This window comes from Hippopotamus amphibius, chromosome 1 (assembly GCF_030028045.1).
Source record: "Hippopotamus amphibius kiboko isolate mHipAmp2 chromosome 1, mHipAmp2.hap2, whole genome shotgun sequence".
NCBI lineage: Eukaryota > Metazoa > Chordata > Mammalia > Artiodactyla > Hippopotamidae > Hippopotamus > Hippopotamus amphibius.
In genome coordinates, this window is record NC_080186.1 from 25,703,965 (window position 1) to 25,723,331 (window position 19,367).

Here is a 19,367-nt window from a genome sequence, read left to right on the forward strand (position 1 = left end):
CAGGTGAATTGGGCACAGGACACCTGAATCTACTAAGAATAATAATGTGTGTATAGGATGCAGGGTGTTCTCCCAGCAGTCTTTTTTTTTTTTTTTTAATTTATTTATTTATTTATTGGCTGTATTGGGTCTTCGTTGCTGGACGCAGGTGGGCTTTCTCTAGTTGCGGTGAGCGGGGACTACTCTTTGTTGTGGTGTGCAGGCTCCTCATTGCCGTGGCTTCTCTTGTTGCAGAGCACGGGCTCTAGGCACATGGGCTTCAGTAGTTGCAGCACAGGGGCTCAACAGTTGTGGCTCACGGGCTCTAAAGCGCAGGCTCAATAGTTGTGGCACACAGGCTTAGTTGCTCCGCAGCATGTGGGATCTTCCTGGAGTAGGGATTGAACCCGTGTCCCCTGCATTGGCAAGTGGATTCTTAACCACTGTGCCACCTAGGAAGCCCCTCCCAGCAGAGTCTTATTTGAATCTCAGAACGACTTTGTGAAGCTGGTAGAGCAGAGAAGGGAAATAGGCTCAAAAGCTTATCTAATTTGTCTGAGACCCAGGTCTTTTAACACTGAATTCCATACTAACTTGGAGGTTTTTAGAGGCTGAATGCTTTTAAATAGTCAAATTCTTCTAGTCTCTCCATTTATGCTCAGAGCAGTGGCATAAAGCAGGTGTTATTTACAGGCAGGGACACATTCACATAGGGAACCCAGGGGCTAGAGACAGCCTGAGGGGGAGCTGACAGAGCAAGAAGGAAGAACAAGGGTGAGAGTCCCAGCTAGCTGGATGACCCCTAACCAGGCACTTAACCGCTTCAAGCTTTGGATTCTTCACTTAAAAAATGAAAATAAGGGACTTCCCTGGTGGCGCAGTGGTTAAGAATCTGCCTGCCAATGCAGGGAACATGGGTCCAATCCCTGGTCTGGGAAGATCCCACATGCCGCGGAGCAACTAAGCCTGTGAGCCACAACTACTGAGCCCACGTGCTGCAAGCCCACGCACCTACAGCCTGTGCTCTGCAACAAGAGAAGCAACTGCAGTAAGAAACCCGCACACTGCAACGAAGAGTAGCCCCTGCTCACCACAACTAGAGAAAGCCCGCACACAGAACGAAGACCCAACACAGCCAAAAACAATAAATGAATAAACAATACCCGCATCTCCTAGAGTCGGGATGAGGAATTAAATCACTTAATGTGGGTAAAAATGATGAGTAGCGCTGGTCAATGGCAGGAGCTCAGTAATTCCATTTTCCTTCTTGTGTCCCACGCCCGGCACTTCTACATCCCAGATCTGATTTGAAAGGATGGTCCAAGATATTCTGAGGGGACGTCCCTTAGGTATGAATACTTGTAATAAAACAATGCCTATGTGTTTTTTCTGATGTTATTCCTTTGTTTCCTCAGGAATGTTTCATTTTTAATAGAAAAGCTTTAGACATGCACTGTCCAATATGGTAGCCATAAGTCTCATGTGGATATTTAAATGTAAGTTAAAATTCAATTCCTCAGGGCCTTCCCTGGTGGCACAGCGGTTAAGAATCCCCCTGCCAATGCAGGGAACACGGGTTCGAGCCCTGGTCCGGGAAAATCCCACATGCCATGGAGCAATTAAGCCCGTGTGCCACAACTACTGAGCCCATGCACTGCAACTACTGAAGCTCACATGCCTAGATTTCGTGCTCTGCAACAAGAGAAGCCATCACAATAAGAGGCCTGCACACCACAATGAAGGATAGTCCCCGCTCTCTGCAACTACAGAAAGCCCGCACGCAGCAACAAAGACCCAACGCAGCCAATAAATAAAAAATAAATAAATAAAAAGAAAAAAAAAAATCAGTTCCTCAGTTTACTGGTCACATTGTGAGGTTCAACAGCCACAAGTGGCCAGTGGCAACTGTGTTAGTGCAGATAGAACACGTCCACCACCACCACCACCAGCACAGAAAGCGTTGCTGGTTATGCTGTCAGGCTCTTTCTTCAGAAGCAGTTCTTCTACTTGTTCTCATCATTCCCACAAAAGACATTCACAGGATCAAGGAGTGGGGTGTGGGTTCTGTGGCCTGCCTCAGATCCTGGACACAAGGGTTTCAGAGCAACAGCTGCCAAATATCCAAAAAATGGGCCTTAAGGGCCCTCCGACCCCAGAGGTCACCGAGTCTTTCCTTCAATTAGATGCTCAAACCCTCATACAACACTGCCTCCAGTGGTCCTCTGGCTTCTGCCTGAACACCTCAGTGGTGGGGAACACAAGGTCCAGCCAGGCAGCCCTGTCCATCACCACACAATTGAGGTCACTAGAAAGTTCTTCAAGCCTAAACAAACCTCCCTGTGGTCCCCACCCGCAGTCCTGGTTTAGCCCTCTGGTGCCACAAGAAGGAACCTTGCCCAGGATGGGTGAACAGATACTTGCTGCCAAGCTCAACAGGCCCAGCTCTTTCAACTGTGCTTTGTGACACGGTTTGCAGTCTGTTCCCTCTCATGGCACCCTTCCTCTCTCCACCAACACACCCCAGATTGTCAAATAAACCTCGCAGACCTGAAGTCCAGGGCTGAATGCACAACCCTAAATGTACTCAGAACAATGGAGAACTGAATGGATGACCAACTCCCTGGTTCCAGACTCTACATTTCTGATGACCGAGGCCAAGACCTCATGAACGTTTCTGACAGCCCTGTCACACTGCCGATCCAGCCCAAATTCAGAGTCAGTCATGACCTCCCATTTCATGCCCCACATACGCTGTTACTACTCCTTCCCTTTCTGATCTGGCCCTGCCTCGCTCTCCCACAGGGTCCGCCTCACCGTGTAGACTCCAGGAGACTAAACCACTGGCAGTTCCTTAGATACCACGCCACTTCACCTGGCCACGCCTGTGCACAACGCGCTCCCTGCTCACAGGTGTCCTCGTGAACTCCTAATCCTCAGGTGAAATGGTGTCTGGATGCTGTCCTCTCCACAAAGCTTTCCCAGACAGCCAGGCAATCCCTTCCTCCTGTTCTAGCTCCAGACCACGTACACACGGCACAGTAACCAGTGAGTGCTATTTATCTACACGTCTGCCTCTCTCATGGGCTAGCAGCTCCACAAGGATTTCATCCTCTTTGTAACGCCAGCCCCCAGCATGGTGCCAAACACATGGGCACCTAGTAAGTCTTCTGTTAAATTGTCGAAATGAATAGTACTTTCTATTCCGTTCTTTTATAGTTGTGTCTCTTTTCTGAACCTTCATTTTGTACCTGTCCCTGAAGTGCTTCACCTTGTTGAGTTTGGTCGATCTTTCATTACAGGTTAAGTTCTTTTGGAGAATGATTAGGACACCAATATATTAGCTTTGTGCCATTTGCTAACCTAATCCGTGAACCACCTGAATCCTCGTCTAAGCCATTAACAAAACCTACAGTCCTGAGGGCATGATGACAAAGCCCTGCGGCACATAAGGAGAAACTCGGCGAGGCACGTGGAGAAGTCTGTCAGGATGAGTTCAATGGGGGTTACTCCTCCTCTGGTATTACCTCATCAGCAAAGTCCTTTTCCAGGTCCACGTAAGCTGTGTAGGTTTTGTTTCCACCCCATTTTTCATCTCGAAGGATCACAAACTCTATAAGAAAAAGGATCCATGCCAACAAACTCACTGATAATGGCAAGTCGGCATTCCTGGCCCAACTGTATGAGTATCTGTAGTTTCTGCCATATATTTTGAACTTCATCACATGACATTTTATTGTTTTTAAACTGAATGAGTGGCAGTGTCGTATACCCAGCTAGCACCCGAGCTCATGGGGAACGATGGCGTCTTCCATCTCTTTCGTATTCCTCTAGTCCACATGACTGCCCCCTTCATTTCTACCACCTCTGCCCACCCTGACAACCCACTTAGAACCTACCCTGGTAGCAAACACACAGACAACCTAATGATATCCCCACTTCAATCGCACATGAATACATGAGAAATCAGAGCAGAGAACTGGGGAAGCCAGCTGCTGGAGGAAGACTGTGACAAACCACAGGTATGATCACAGCACTGGTTTTGCTACTTCAGCCTGGCCTCCAAGAGGAAAACAGGGATTATCTTACCAGACTTGAGGGGAAAGAGGACATGCTTGATGAAGGAAAGAACACCGTTGTTCTCCACATTCCCTGGCTCACAGAAGGCCTTCTTCAGTTTTTTCTTCACATCCTCTTTCCGATCAAGGAGATCAATCTTGGACTCCTAGAAGCCAGGGAGGAGAGGAGGACCTCTTGTGGTTGAAAATGAGAATATGCTCAGCTAATCCGTATTTTAATTTTTTTGGACAAGATTTAAACATTAAATGACTTTAACAAAAGCAGAGTTAATCAGAGTGAAGGACCACTCACAATACTAAATAAAAATATTTTAATTTGTCTCTGTCCTTCCCAGGCCTTGTTCGCAGCATATGGAATCATCACAAATTTGTAGCTGGAGAATAAACCCCTTGTGTTTTTTCACTTGAGACTGTTCATAAGTACTTCTGAGTGGCTACCTAGTCTTCACTAGTAATTTTTACGCTGCATTAGATTCCCAATAATTAGTGACAACATATTCAACAATTTCTATACTGTTAGACCATGTTCTCATTTTTTGATGAACACCTCTGCAGAGGTCCTTTTGCTTTCTCTAGGACTATTTCCCTAAGCTACTAAAAACTGCTAGGCCCCAAGCTGTTTTCTGACAGGCATAAACCAAGTGCCACTGCCATCAGCAATGGGTGAGAATACCTGTTTCACAGCAATCACCAACACTATTAGGTATTATTTAGAGCCATTTGTCCTTTTTAGGGTAACAGGCTTTGTTTCTTATTTTGGAGTGAGTAAGCTGATGCTCATTTGTGTCCAGTGGGTACCAAGCTCTGGTCAACATATGACTGTATGTGAATCACCTGGGGTGTTTAAAATAACATTAATTACCTGGCTCCACCCAAACCTAATAAATCAAAATCTCTTGAGGTTGGCTCAGGCATTTTTTTTTAAGATTTTTTTGATGTGGACCATTTTTTTCCCCCAGGCATGTGGGATCTTAGCTCCCTGACCAGACATTGAACCTGTATCCCCTGCACTGGAAGGTGAAGTCTTAACCACTGGACTGCCAGGGAAGTCCCCAGCCCAGGCATTTGTATTTTAAAAAGCCCTCCACGTGAGTCTGCTGCAGTCACGTTTAGGAAACGGTGCTGGCACCAGTTTGCAGGATGAAGATATGGTGAACATTACCAAATAGGATGAGTGATAGACTTTGCCAGAGAAACAACTGACACATGGGGCATTTTAATGAAAGAAAAAGGAATGAGTCTATTCCTTTAAAAATAACAATAACAGTTTCCATGCTTATATTTACTAATCCATGATTAAAGATCTAGAAATCAGACTTAAAGCACTAGATGAATGTCTAAAAATGACTCCAATCAGAATCAGCTAGTAAGCTTTGAAAGAAAATACAGATTCCCGAGTTGTTCCCCAGAACCACTTTATCAGAATCTCTAAGAACAGGCCTTCATCAACGCTCTCTCTTTTTTAAAAGTGAAGGGGAAGCTGGGACAAAGTGAGAAAGTATCATCAACATATATACACTACCAAATGTAAAAGAGATAGCTAGTGGGAAGCTGGTGCATAACACAGGGAGATCAACTCAATGACGGGTGATGACTTAGAGGGGTGGGATAGGGAGGGTGGGAAGGAGTCGTGGGAGGGAGGGGATATGGGGACATATGTAATAAATATAGCTGATTCACTTTGTTGTACAGCAGAAACTGGCACAAGAGTGTAAAGCAATTATATTCCAATAAAGAGCTTAAAAAAAAAGTGCCCCTCCACCAAATAAATAAATATTTAAAAAAATAAAAAGAAAACATGAAGATTAAAAAAAAAATAGTTCCCTAGGTGATTCTGAGGATCAGCCATCTTTAGGAACTCAGAACCCAACCTTTCACATCTTTGGGGTCCACTAATTCTTCTATTCTGCGCCTTAGTCATCAGAACAAAAGCGTACTTTCCCCAAGCAGGACTTTTAAACATTAAAATACATCATATTTATCAAAATCATTATATTAAACATCAACTTAAGAATCAAGATGCTAATGCGTGTCAACAAGGACCTACTGTACAGCACAGGGAACTCTACTCAATATTCTGTAATAATCTATATGGGAAAAGAATTTGAAAAAGAATGGATATATGTATATGTATAACTGAATCACTTTGCTGTACACCTGAAACTAACACAACATTGTAAATCAACTGCACTCTAATATAAAATAAAAATTAAATTAAAAAAAAGATGCTAATTGGAGAAATGCAACCACGGCCTTCTCATTAATAAGGCTGAATTTTATCACAGCTCTATGGGTGAAGAAACTACTTTTGCTTGTACTTTTTATCAACAACAGTAAAACTTAAAATTATGATGGGATCACATCAGGACTGCTCCCTGGGTCCTTCAATACTCAAGAACCACTGGAATTAACTGGATAACTTAAGAGTCCTTATAGCTCAAATATTTGAGAATTTTAGTCAGCCAGGTTACTATTCTTTCCAGTCCTCAATTTATTCATCTCTTGCTGAAGATTTCTCAACTCAAGTCAGAGCTGGCAACCTACCTCTTCTGAAGAGCTCATTTTGCTGCCAGTTAATCCTGGAACCATAGGATTCATCAGATGCACCCGTTTTGAGTAGCCAAGTGCAGGGAGGTACTAAGGGGTTGAAAGAAATACACAAAAGCAGATATTAGTATAAATTCCTCCTTAGTGCCCTGATCTCATCTAACCTGGCCTGCCACATAACAGTTTGATATATTCCTTCCAATCTTTTTCTACTGAATATATAACTTTTCAATGGTGATTATAATATAAAAGTTTTTCTCTTACTATTTTTCTATTAGTATTACATTGTGAGGCAATTGGATTTCCCCTACCACCACAAACAACTCTAAAAGCTGGAAATATGGAAAGTAACCATTTGCAGACATTAGACAGCAACCAGTGTTGAGCTACAAATCTTGAGAGAAGGGAGCTTGGTGCCCCCACACGAACCCTGGCTTTCTCCTTGAGGGCATTTTTTCAAACTGAGTGCTGAGGAAAAGAGATCAAGCAGAAAGCAGCAGTCTGACTAAGCAGCAGAGACAGAGATTGGAGTTCAGGGCTACTAGGAGGCTAGGATTTGAGGAGGGTTCCAGAGGGAATGTAGCCCCCTCCAAAAATCTAAGTCAAAGTTCTCCGCTGCTTTCTTGACTGACTCATAGCTGTGTGTTCATTTGGAGAGACAGTAGGAAGCCCAGCAGAGAACAGGCTCTGGGAGGCTGGAGAAATCTGAGTAAATTTTAGGGGCTGCATAGTGCTGGGGAGACAGAAGTTGAAGTTTAGGTCCAATTGAAGCAGAGAGGGCTCTGTGAATACCCTGAGATTTCAGTTTGAGACCCCAGAAAGGCCACATACGAAGATAAGGTCCACATCATAGGAGTAAGAGCAAACTGAAACAGACCTATTGTAACATAGCCTAAAATCCACCCTGACAGGATCAAGGTGATAAGTCAGTAATTTAACAGCCTACAGAAAACATAGCACTCTATAAACATAATCCAGAGCCTCTACAGCATATCGACAGTGTCTCTGATATAATAAAAAAATACTGGAGATGGGAAGCAGAAAAAAGTGACTGATAGTCAAGAGGAAACAGTCAATAAAAGCAGACACAGAAACAATCCAGATAGTGGAATAAGGAGATCAGAATGTCAAAATAACTGATTGGTGTGTTAAAGGAAATAGAGGAAAAGATGGACAAAATGGTTAAAAGATGGAGAACTATAAGAGAGAATTGGAATGTATAAAAAAGAATCAAATGGAAGTTCTAAAATGGCACAGTACAATACTGGATGGATTTAACAGAAGACAGGATTAATGAACATGAAGAAAAGTCAACAGATAACATCCAAGCTAAAGCACAGAGGGAAACAATAGAACAGGCTATGAGACATGTGGGACGGGATCAAAAGGTCTAATCTGTGTAAAATGAGGGTCTCAGGAGAGGAGAGAGAGGACAGGAGCAATATATATATTTTTTATTAATTATTTTTTTGGGGGGTACACCAAGTTCAATCATCTGTTCTTATACACATATCTCCATATTCCCTCCCTCCCTCGACTCCCCCCCACCCTCCCCATCCCAGTCCTCTAAGGCATCTTCCACCCTCGAGTTGAACTCCCTTTGTTATACAACAACTTCCCACTGGCTATCTATTTTACAGTTGGTAGTATATATATGTCTGTGCTACTTTCTCACTTCGTCTCAGCTTCCCCTTCACCCCCCGCCCCCTCCCAAACCTTGAGTTCTCCAGTCCATTCTCTGCATCTGCGTCCTTGTTCTTGTCACTGAGTTCATCAGTACCATTTTTAGATTCCGTATATGTGAGTTAGCATACAATATTTGTCTTTCTCTTTCTGACTTACTTCACTCTGTATGACAGACTCTAGGTCTATCCACCTCATTACATATAGCTCCATCTCATCCCTTTTCATAGCTGAGTAATATTCCATTGTATATATATATATATGCCACATCTTCTTTATTCATTCATTTGTTGATGGGCATTTAGGTTGCTTCCATGTCCTGGCTATTGTAAATAGTGCTGCAATAAACATTATGGTACATGTTTCTTTTGGGATTATGGTTCTCTTTGGGTATATGCCCAGTAGTGGGATTACTGGATCATATGGTAGTTCTATTTGTAGCAGGAGCAATATTTAAAGGAAACAGTAGGGGACAATTTTCCAAATGCGATGAAAATACCAACCCACAGACCAAAGAAGCGCAGCAAAATCCAAGCAGGATAAATACAAAGAAAACTAAAGCTAAAAACACCAGTCAAATTGCTGAAAATCAGAGGAAGACAAAAATCTTAAAAGCAACCGAGAGGGACTTCCCTGGTGGTGCAGTGGTTGAGAACCTGCCTGCCAATGCAGGGGACACGGGTTCAAGCCCTGGGCTGGGAAGATTCCACATGCCCTGGTGCAACTAAGCCCGTGCACCACAACTACTGAGCCTGCGCTCTAGAGCCTGTGCACCACAACTACTGAAGCCCGTGAGCCTAGAGCCCGTGCTCCACAACAAGAGAAGCCATCGCAATGAGAAGCTGGAGCACTGCAAGGAAGAGTAGCCTCTACTCGCCGAAACTAGACAAAGCCTAAGCACAGTAACAAAGACCCAACGCAGCCAAAAAAAAAGAAAAGAAGAAAGAAAAAAAAGCAACCAGAGAAAAAGATATATTATCTGCAAAAGAGAAACGACACTTACAGGTGACTTTTTAATGGAAAATATAAAAGCCAGAGGCAACAGGACAACTCCTTAAAATGCTAAAAGAAAATAACTGCAAACCTAGAATTTTATATCCATTGAAAGCAAAAGAAAGATGTCCTCAGACAAAAGAAAGCTGGAAGAACTCATTACCAAGAGACCTGCATTGCAAACACAAAATACAAAGGGGTCTTTAGGCCACGGGAAAATGATCCCAGATGGAAGCACAGAGGCACAGAGCTGCAGGAAGGAATCAAGAATATCAGAAAGGGTAAGTGGGGGTAAATATACATGAAAATTGACTGTTTAAAAACAATTCTAATCAAGTCTTTGGGATTTAAAATATATGTAAAAATAAAATATATGACAATAGCACAAAGGGCAGGAGGGCGTTACATGGGGTAAAATTGTTGTAGGTTCTTGCATTGTTGGGAAGTGGTAAAAACATCTAACTATAATAATAAATTACAAAGACAGATGTTATAATCTCTAGGGTAGGGCTGGGCAAAACTTTTCTGTAAAAGCCCAGAAAATAAATATTATAGGCTCTGTGGGCTACATGTGGTCTCTACTCATATTCTTTTTCATTTTTTTAATAGCCCTTAAAAAATATAAAAACCATTCTTAGAGCTTCCAAGTCATATGAAAACAGGCCACAGGCCATATCTTTGCTAGAATAATAAAAGGTTCAACTAAAAAGTTGATACAGGATAAAATGGAGAAAGAAATACTTGAATAATAATAAAAAAAAACTTACATTGCAAACATTTCCCCATTTATTAAATATATCAAAAACCATTGAAAAATATAATATCCTACTGTGAAGATTTATCATAATGTATTTAACCAATCCCTTGCCATTGAATGACTTTATTTCTAGGTTTTGGTTTAATTTGATAACATGATAAATACATTCATAAGTCAAGTTGCACTTTAATTTTTTATTTCTCTTATTTTGGCTGGCGCTGCGTGGCTTGCGGGATCTCAGTTTCCTGACCAGGGACTGAACTTGGGCCCTGGAAGTGAAAGCGCCAAATCCTAACCACTAGACCACCAGGGAGCTCCCACGTTGCACTTTTAAAATTATTTCCTGAGGACAGATTTGTATAATCATTAGAATTTGTATAATCATTAGAACAAAGGGCAGAAACATTTTAGAGTCATCAAATCACCCATTAGGAATTTACATCTTCACTAGCAGTGTTTTCTCCACTTCCTTGCCAAGACAAGGTTTTGAGAAGCTTTCAAAAATACCAACCAGTTCTCAATAGCTCCTTTCAACTTATTTTACTCTAGTTCTTTCCCAGAAAAGAACTATTATGGGTTTGCGCTGATTTCCTCTTTTAAACCCTGTTAAACCTCATCTCAGAGACGAATGGTTTATGTAAGATCCAGAGCAATACGAACCAAATGCTCTGGGAAAGAACAGTAGTTCTGACTGGTGGTGCCTTTCCCTGGAAACTGAGCTGTTAGGAAAGAAGCAAAAATTTAAAAAAAAGAAGCAAATCCAACAGGTCTGGGGGCAGCTTCCTGGTGGCAGGAAGAGCACAGGCTTTTGAGTCAGACAGATCTGAGTGCTAATTTCTGCTCAGTCACTAACTGTGTGATACTGGACAGCTTTCTTATTCTCTCTACCCTCAGCCTTCTCATCTGTAAAACGAAGAGAATAATACCTGCCATACCATATGATTGCTGGGACTGGCACATTCAAGAAACTGTAATGCATACCTCTGCAGGTCAAAGGAAAAAAAGGAAAGAGGAAACTAACCTTCTCTGCAAAGGTGAAAATTTTTCTCTGATCAACGCCTCCAAATTGGGCATCTACTTTCAAATACTCTTCATCCAAGGCCTGTGGAAAGAAACACACGGGCATAAATTCCTACTGTATTTCCTCTATATGGGTCTAACAAATCAGAAACTTTTGAAAACCACTAAAATTTTCAGAAGGTAGAACCAGGAAGCAAACAAGCAGCCCTCAGCCCTCCTGCTGGCTTCAAGAGCTAGATACACACTTGCCGAGTGCCTGCAGTGAATGGTACTCCATGTGGATGTCATGGGGTAAAAAAATAAGAACAGTTTCTGCCCTCAGGAAGCTCACAATCCAGTGGGGAAGGGAGAGAAGAAGACATACCACAGTCATGTAAAAGGAACCCAATGAATAAGGCAGCCTATGACAGGTGTCAAATAACTGGCGTAAGAAGCAAGTCCTGTGGGAGCTCGGAAAAAAGGGGCAAGACTGAACTAGTAAACAGAGTTACCATCACTTATTACATGCCAGGCCTAGTGCCAGCCCTGGGGATGCAGAGATGAATCAGACCCAGATTCTGCCTTCAAGAAGCCAATTAGCTAGTTGGGGAGAGAGACACATAAATTAGTTAACTTCAGTACAGCATGCCAAGGGCTAACTCACATGTTCATCTGAGGAACACGCTAACACAAGGAAAGAAATGATTATCTCTAACTGTTCAGACTGATGGTGGCAAAGACTTCCTAGAATCAGATTGTGGGCTGAGCTTGGTTTTGAAGAATATATAGATGTTTTTCACCATGCAGAGGAAACAGACTGTGAGAAGGCACAGAGGTGTGAAGTGTTTAGGGAAATTATGAGTGACTCAGTCTGCAAAAGGACAAACTCCAAGGGATGTGGGGAGTGGTGAGTGATGAGGTTAGAAAAGTTGGTAAAGACCTTCAATGTCATATGAGGGTGCCTAGCATCACCCTGGCCACTGAATGATTTTAAGGAAGGAAAAAACATGATTCATGCACTGCAGAAAAATCACACCAGTAAGACGGCAGAGTGTAGAGTGGTGGCCCGAGGGCTGGAGACAAAGAAAACAGCTGGAAGGCTGCTGTGAGAGTCCAGGTGAGAAATAATGATGAATCAGGTCGGTGGGGATGAATTTAAGAGATTTTTAAGAACTAGAATTGATAAAATTTAGTGTCCAACTGGATTGAGAGGGAAGAGGAAGGAGAGGAAGAGAAAGGTAAGCAAGCATTTAGAATGTAGACCAGCATCATCCAATAGAACTTTCTGTGAGGATGAACACGTTCTGTATCTGTGCTGTCCAACAGGTTAGCTTCTAGCCACGTGTGGTTGTGAGCAGCCTGAGATATAGCCAATGTGACTGGAGAACTAAAAATTTTAATTTTAATTACTTCAATAGCCACATATGACTATGACAAGGGGCTACCATAATGGACAGTGCAGATCTAGAGTGCCTGACCAAGGGAAGACTTGATTTTCTTTTAAGGTTTTTTTCTGTTTGTTTGTTGTTTTTTAAATTTTATTTATTTATTTTTTTAAGTTAAAAAATTTTTTTCTTAAAGTTTAGTTGATTGACAATGTGTGTTAGTTTCTGGTGTATAGCAAAGTGATTCAGTTATGTATATATATGTATATATATGTGTACTTATATATACACATATATATTCCTTTTCAGATCTTTTTCCATTATAATTTATTATAAGATATTGAATATAGTTCCCTGTGCTATACATAGGACCTTGTTTATTTTATATATAATAGTTTGTATGACTTGATTTTCTCATATCAAACATTAGAGAAATATACAAAGGAAAAGCTAAGTATATCAACATTTTATCCCACCTTCCTGAGCTACTAACTGGTATCAACAGCTTGGTTTGAATTTTTCCATGCTTTCCCCATGCTCATACAAATATGCACACACAGGAAATACGATGTGTTTGTTTTGCTTAATGGGAAATGGGATCATGCCTAAAATTTATTTTCACTCATTACTCTGAAATTAATGTTCTTCAATTAAGGGATCATGATTACTCACAAAGAAGGCATGTGAGATGAGTGGTATTTTAAAGGACAGACAGGTAGGGGAAGAAGTCACAGAGCAGTCCAGGAAGTCTGGGAGAGGGGCCACGGGGGGAAGGAAGACAGGAAGGAAGGCCTAGGGCAAGGTGAACGGACAGCCAGTACATCAGTCTGACTGAGGCTGAGCGAGCAGTTTGTGACCAGTAGTTAGAAATAGAGCAGAAGGACTTCGCTGGTGGCGCAGTAGTTGAGAATCCGCCTGCCAATGCAGGGGACACAGGTTTGATCCCTGGGCTGGGAAGATCCCACATGCCATGGAGCAACTAAGCCTGTGTGCCACAACTACTGAGCTTGCACTCTAGAGCCTGGGAGCCACAACTATTGAGCCCGTGTGCCACAACTACTGAAGCCCACACCCCTAGAGCCCACACCCCTAGAGCCCATGCTCCACAACAAGAGAAACCATGGCAATGAGGAGCCCATGCACTGCAACAAACAGTAAACCCCCGCTCTCCGCAACTAGAGAATGCCTGCGCAGCAACGGAGACACAACACAGCCAGTAAATAAATAAAATAAATTTATTAAAAAACAAACAAACCAGCAGAAAAAGTCATCGGGCGATTCCATCCCTCCCACATACCTGCAGCCCAGGGTACAGCAGGCCACTCAACAGAGGGTGCTCCACCTGCTTCACCACCTCAGCTCCCGCTTTCTTGGCATCGTGCTGTGTGACCACAGAGGAGAGGCGATACACATCTAGCGTGTACTCTCTGAGTGGAGACAAGAGGGGACAGTTGTAAGACGGGGCTTAGGCCTCAGTTTAATCCTATAAGTATGGTGTTAATTCACTCTCCCAACCTTAAGACATTTAGAGAGAACACTGCCTGGTAGTTTTTAAAATGTGAGCGGTCTATCCTCCTTTAAAATACGACTTTAGGGACTTCCATGGTGGTGCAGTGGTTAAGAATGCACCTGCCAGTGCAGGGGACACAGGTTTGATCCCTGGTCCGGGAAGAGCCCACATGCCACAGAGCAACAAAGCCCGTGTGCCACAACTACTGAGCCTGCTCGCCTAGGGCCCATGCTCCACAAGAGAAGCCACTGCACTAAGAAGCCTGTGCATCACAATGAACAGTAGCCCCAGCTCTGCACAACTAGAGAAAGCCCGCACACAGCAAGGAAGACCCTATGCAACTAATAAATAAATAAATAAATAAAAATTAAAAATAAAATATGACTTTATTGGGACTTCCCTGGCAGTCCAGGGGTCCAGGGGTCCAGGGGTTAAAGACTCCTCACTTTCACTGCAGGGGGGCCTGAGTTTGATCCCTGGTTGGGGAACTAAGATTCCACATGCCAGGTGGTACAGCCAAAAAAATAAAATTAAATTAAAAAATAAAAATACTACTTTATTTTTATGTTTTCCCTTTTTGAAGATGGCTTTAATTAATCCTTTTCTTTGCCTATCTCTTTAAATAGGGCTTCTTTGCCATTCCCCTCTGCTCTCTTCTTCTGGAAAGTCTATTAAATAAACATCAGAATTTCTCAGTCTATCTTGTCTTTTTTTTTCTTTTAACTTAAACACATGTAAGGAATAATGAACAATATTAAGAATAGACTACCCATCACTCAGTTTAAGAAAAGGGACCTAATTACTTCTAAAGCTCCTGGTGCACCCCCTCACGATCCCACTTCTTCCTTCTCCAGCGTAACTAGTAGTCTGAACTTTTGTATTTCTTTCCTGTTTCATACTATGTCTGTATCGCTAAACAATGTGCTATAAATATTCTTATATGTGTATCTTGGTACACATGTGCAAATTCCTTTATACATGCTTAGGGGTAGAATTTCTGGGTCATAGGGGATTTGCATCTTGAACTTCAATTCAAGATAATGTCAAACTATTTTCCAAAGTGGCTTTTAATCAATTTTATTACTTAATACTCTCATTATTTTAAATTTTGCTAATTTGGTAAGCATGAATGGTTTCTCACTGTAGTTTTAACCTACATTTCTTTGAATAACAACCAAGGAGGTTAAGCATTTTTCTATAAATGTACTGGTTGTTTGGTTTCCTCTGTGAAATGCCTATTTAAATTTTTCCTAGTGGACTGATTCATTTTTGACAACTGATTTTGCAGTTTTTGACATATAATACTGGACATTACTCCTTTGCCAGTTATATATATTATAAATATCTTCTCCCAGTTGGTGGCTTGTCTTTTCATTTTTGATGTACTGAAGGTCTTAATTGTACAAAGGTGAATTCATCAGTCTTTTCCTGTGATTTGCGCTGTTGGTGTGTCTGGTTTAATTTTCCCTGATAGGACAGTCTTGCATACTGTCTTTTAAATGTTTTATAGTTTGGCCTTTACAATTAAATCTTCTCACTTAATATTTATTTATTTGGCTGTGTTGGGTCTTCGTTGCTGCATGTGGGCTTTCTCTAGTGCAGTGAGTGGGGGCTACTCCTCCTTGCGGTGCATAGGCTTCTCATTGTCTTGGTTTCTCTTGTTTCAGGGCACGGGCTCTAGGTGCGTGGGCTTCAGTAGTTGCAGCACATGGGCTCAACAGTTGTGGCTCACGGGCTCTAAAGCGCAGGCTCAATAGTTGTGGTGCATGCGCTTAGTTGCTCTGCGGCATGTGGGATCTTCCTGGAGCAGGGATTGAACCCGTGTCCCCTGCATTGGCAGGCAGATTCTCAACCACTGCGCCACCTAGGAAGCCCCTGCACCATTTTTTCTTAAAAAGTTTATTCTTGCTCTGCTGACCTGCAATGCCAGCTCTGTCATATATCATGTTTCCATATATGTGAGGATCTGTTTCTTAACTTTCTATTCTGTTCCAGTGGTTAATCCTCTATCCTCATGCTATATACATGACAAAGCACTTAGTATCTAGAACACATAAGGAACTCTTAAAAAAAAAAAAAAGTTAAAAAAATGGGCTAAAACATTTGCACAGATACTTGACTGACAGAAAAGGAAATGCAAATAGCCAACAAAAACATTAAAATAATTTTTTTGATAAATATTTTCAGATATCTTACCCCTACATTTGAATGGTAGTTTGGGTGAGTACAGATTTTTAGGTTGGAAATTCCTTTCCTTCAGAATTTTAAAGGCTTTGCTTCATCTCCTTTTACCTTTCATTGTTCCTTTAGAGAAATGCAAAACCATTATGATTACTGACATTTTGTATGTGACTTCTCTTGTCCTTTGGAAGTCTGAATGATACTTTTTTGTTCCCAGTGCTTTAAAATTTCAAGATGATGCACTTTATTTATTTATTTATTTTTCATGCAGGATCTTGGTTCAATGACCAGGGATGGAACCTGTGTCCCCCTGCAGTGGAAGCATGGAGTCTTAACCACTGGACCGCCAGGGAAGTCCCAAGATAATGCACTTCAGCATGGGTTTATTTTCATTCATTGTATTAGGCACTCGACAGGCCCTTTCAGTCTGGAAACTCTTGTCCTTTAATTGTCCTTAAGTGAGTATTTCACTGATGATTTCCTTCCCTCTGACTCTTTGTTCTCTTTTCTGGAATACTTCTTACTCAAATATGGGACCTCTTGGCCTAGTACTCTAGTTTTACCTTTTCCTTTTTTTTCCCCATTGTGGTCTGTGAGGCCACAAAAATCAAAGTTCAAGCACATACAATTCAACAAGCACCCTCAAGGTACATGTAGTCTTCAGTGTTCTTATCATATTTTACAGATTCTAAGACACGTTTTTAAACATTTAGATCTCTGAAGTCTAGATGACTTTTTAAAATAAAGGCCTGTTATAGATTAATTAGCAGTTTATTTAAAAAAAATATTTATTTATTTATTGGCTGCACTGGGTCTTCATTGCTATGCACGGGCTTTCTCTAGTTGCAGTGAGTGGGGGCTACTCTTTCGCTGTGGTGCATTGGGCTTCTCATCGCGGTGGCCTCTCTTGTTGCAGAACACAGGCTCTAGGCACGCAGGCTTCAGTAGTTGTGGCATGTGGGCTCAATAGTTGTGGCTTGTGGTCTCTAGAGCACAGGCTCAGTACTTGTGGCGCACGGGCTTAGTTGCTCCGCAGCAGGGTTTCTTGGCAGGCGGATTCTTAAACCACTGTGTCACCAGGAAAGCCCCAGCAGTTTATTTTACTTTACTTTACCTTACTTTATTTTTCTGGCTGCTCTGCGCGGCATGTGGAATCTTAATTCCCTGAAACGGATGGAGTGCGTGACCCCTGCAGTGGAAGTGTGGAGTCTTAACCACTAGACCACCAAGGAAGTCCCTAATTAGCAGTATTTTTTTAAAACATGTTAAATTAACTGAAATACAAATCTCTTTGTATTCCCACTTTCACTTGGTTGCTGGTCACTGAGTATTCTTGACTAATTTGTCAACTGATTTATTTGAAGCATTTAGGAAGCTTAGAAAATATTTTATCCAGCATTTTAAAAATGCTTTTCAGCAGGAAGGCTGATCAGAGTACCTAGTCTGCCAGATTGTTGGAAACAAAAGTCCTTATCCACATCTCAACCACACTTAGATTTTTTGTCCATCTCTCTGGGCTCCATTCTGGGTGAATTTCTTAGTACAGGTAGACCTTGTTTTACTGCACTTCACTTTACTGTGCCTCACAGATACTGTGTTTGTTAAAAATTGAAGGTTTGTGGCAAACTTTCCTTGCATTGAGCAAGTCCATCGGAGCCATTTTTCCAACAGCGTTTGCTCACTTCATGTCTCTGTGTCGCATTTTGGTAACTCCTACAATATTTCAAACTTTTTCATCATTATATTTGCTACTGTGATCAGTGATCACATGATCTGTGATCAGTGATCTTTCATGTTACAGACATACCTTGGGGATATTTTGGTTCAGTTCCAGACAACCACAAGGAACTGAATATTTCAATAAAGTGAATCACACAAATTTTTGGTTTCCCAGTGCATATGCAAGTTATTTTTACACTATACTGCAGTCTTTTAAGTGTGCAATAGCATCATGCCCAAAAAAAGTACATACCTTAATTAATAAATGTTAAAAAATGCTAACCATCATCTGAGCCTTCAGCAAGCTGAAATTTTTTGCAATAGTGACATCAATAGCAGTTTTGCTAGCTCCAGACCTCATCATACTTAAGGAAAGAGGTCGTCTCTATAACATAAAAGTGCAAGGTGAAGGAGCAGGTGCTGACATAGAAACTGAAGCAAATCACCCAGAAGATCTAGCTAAAATAATTGATGAAGGTGGCTCCACTAAACAACAGATTTTTAATGCAGATGAAACCACCTTTAGTGGAAGGAGATGCCATCTAGTACTTTCATAGTGCCTGGCTTCAAAGCTTCAAGGACAGGCTGACTCTCTTGTTAGGGGCAAATACAGCTGGTAACTTTAAGCTGAAGCCAATGCTCATTCCTCATTCCAAAAATCCTAGGGCCCTTAAGAATTACGCTGAATCTACTCTGCCTGTGCTCTATAAATGGAACAACAAAGCCTGGACGACAGCACATCTGTTTACAACACAGTTTACTGATAACTTTAAGCCCACTGTTGAAACCTACTGCTCACAAAAAGATTCCTTTCAAAATATTACTGCTCATCGACAATGCATCTGGTCACCCAAGAGCTCTGATGGAGATGTACAAAGAGATTAATGTTGTTTTCATGCCTGCTAACACAACATACATTCTGCAGCCTGTGGATCAAAGAGTTGTTCTGACTTTCAAGTCTCATTATTTTAGAAATACATTTTGTAAGGCTATAGCTGCCATAAATAGTTATTCCTCTAATGGATCTGGGAAAAGTAAGTAGAAAACATTCTAAAAAGGATTCACCATTCTAGATGCCATTAAAAACATTTATGGGGGGCGTCCCTGGTGGTGCATAGGTTAAGAATCTGCCCGCCAATGCTGGGGATACAGGTTTGAACCCCAGTCTAGGAAGATCCCACATGCCACGGAACAACTAAGCCCGTGTGCCACAACTACTGAGCCTGCCCTCTAGAGCCTGTGAACCACAACTACTGAGCCCACAAGCTGCGACTATTGAAGACCACGTGCCTAGAGCCCATGATCCACAACAAGAGAAGCCACCACTATGAGAAGCCTGCGATATGTGACAAAGAGTAGCCCCCGCTCACTGCAACTAGAGAAAGCCTGTGTGCAGCAATGAAGACCCAATGCAGCCATAAACAAACAAACAAACATTTGTGGGACTTCCCTGGTGGCGCAGTGGTTAAGAATCTGCCAATGCAGGGGACACAGGTTCAATTCCTGGGCTGGGAAGATCCCACATGCTGCAGAGCAAC

At 42.0% G+C, this 19,367-nt stretch overlaps 1 protein-coding gene across 2 annotated transcripts in view; it reads right to left on the minus strand.

Annotated features, from left to right (window-relative positions):
- Positions 1–19,367, minus strand: part of YARS1 (tyrosyl-tRNA synthetase 1) — a 30,005-nt gene that overhangs the window by 4,919 nt on the left and 5,719 nt on the right. For both annotated transcript variants that reach the window (XM_057704175.1, XM_057704180.1), the window contains exons 4-8: positions 13,717–13,846; positions 11,057–11,137; positions 6,600–6,692; positions 4,066–4,201; positions 3,504–3,589 (exon numbers count right to left, since the gene is read on the minus strand). In XM_057704175.1, the coding sequence (XP_057560158.1) occupies positions 3,504–3,589; positions 4,066–4,201; positions 6,600–6,692; positions 11,057–11,137; positions 13,717–13,846 (526 nt within the window). The remainder of the gene's footprint in view (positions 1–3,503; positions 3,590–4,065; positions 4,202–6,599; positions 6,693–11,056; positions 11,138–13,716; positions 13,847–19,367) is intronic.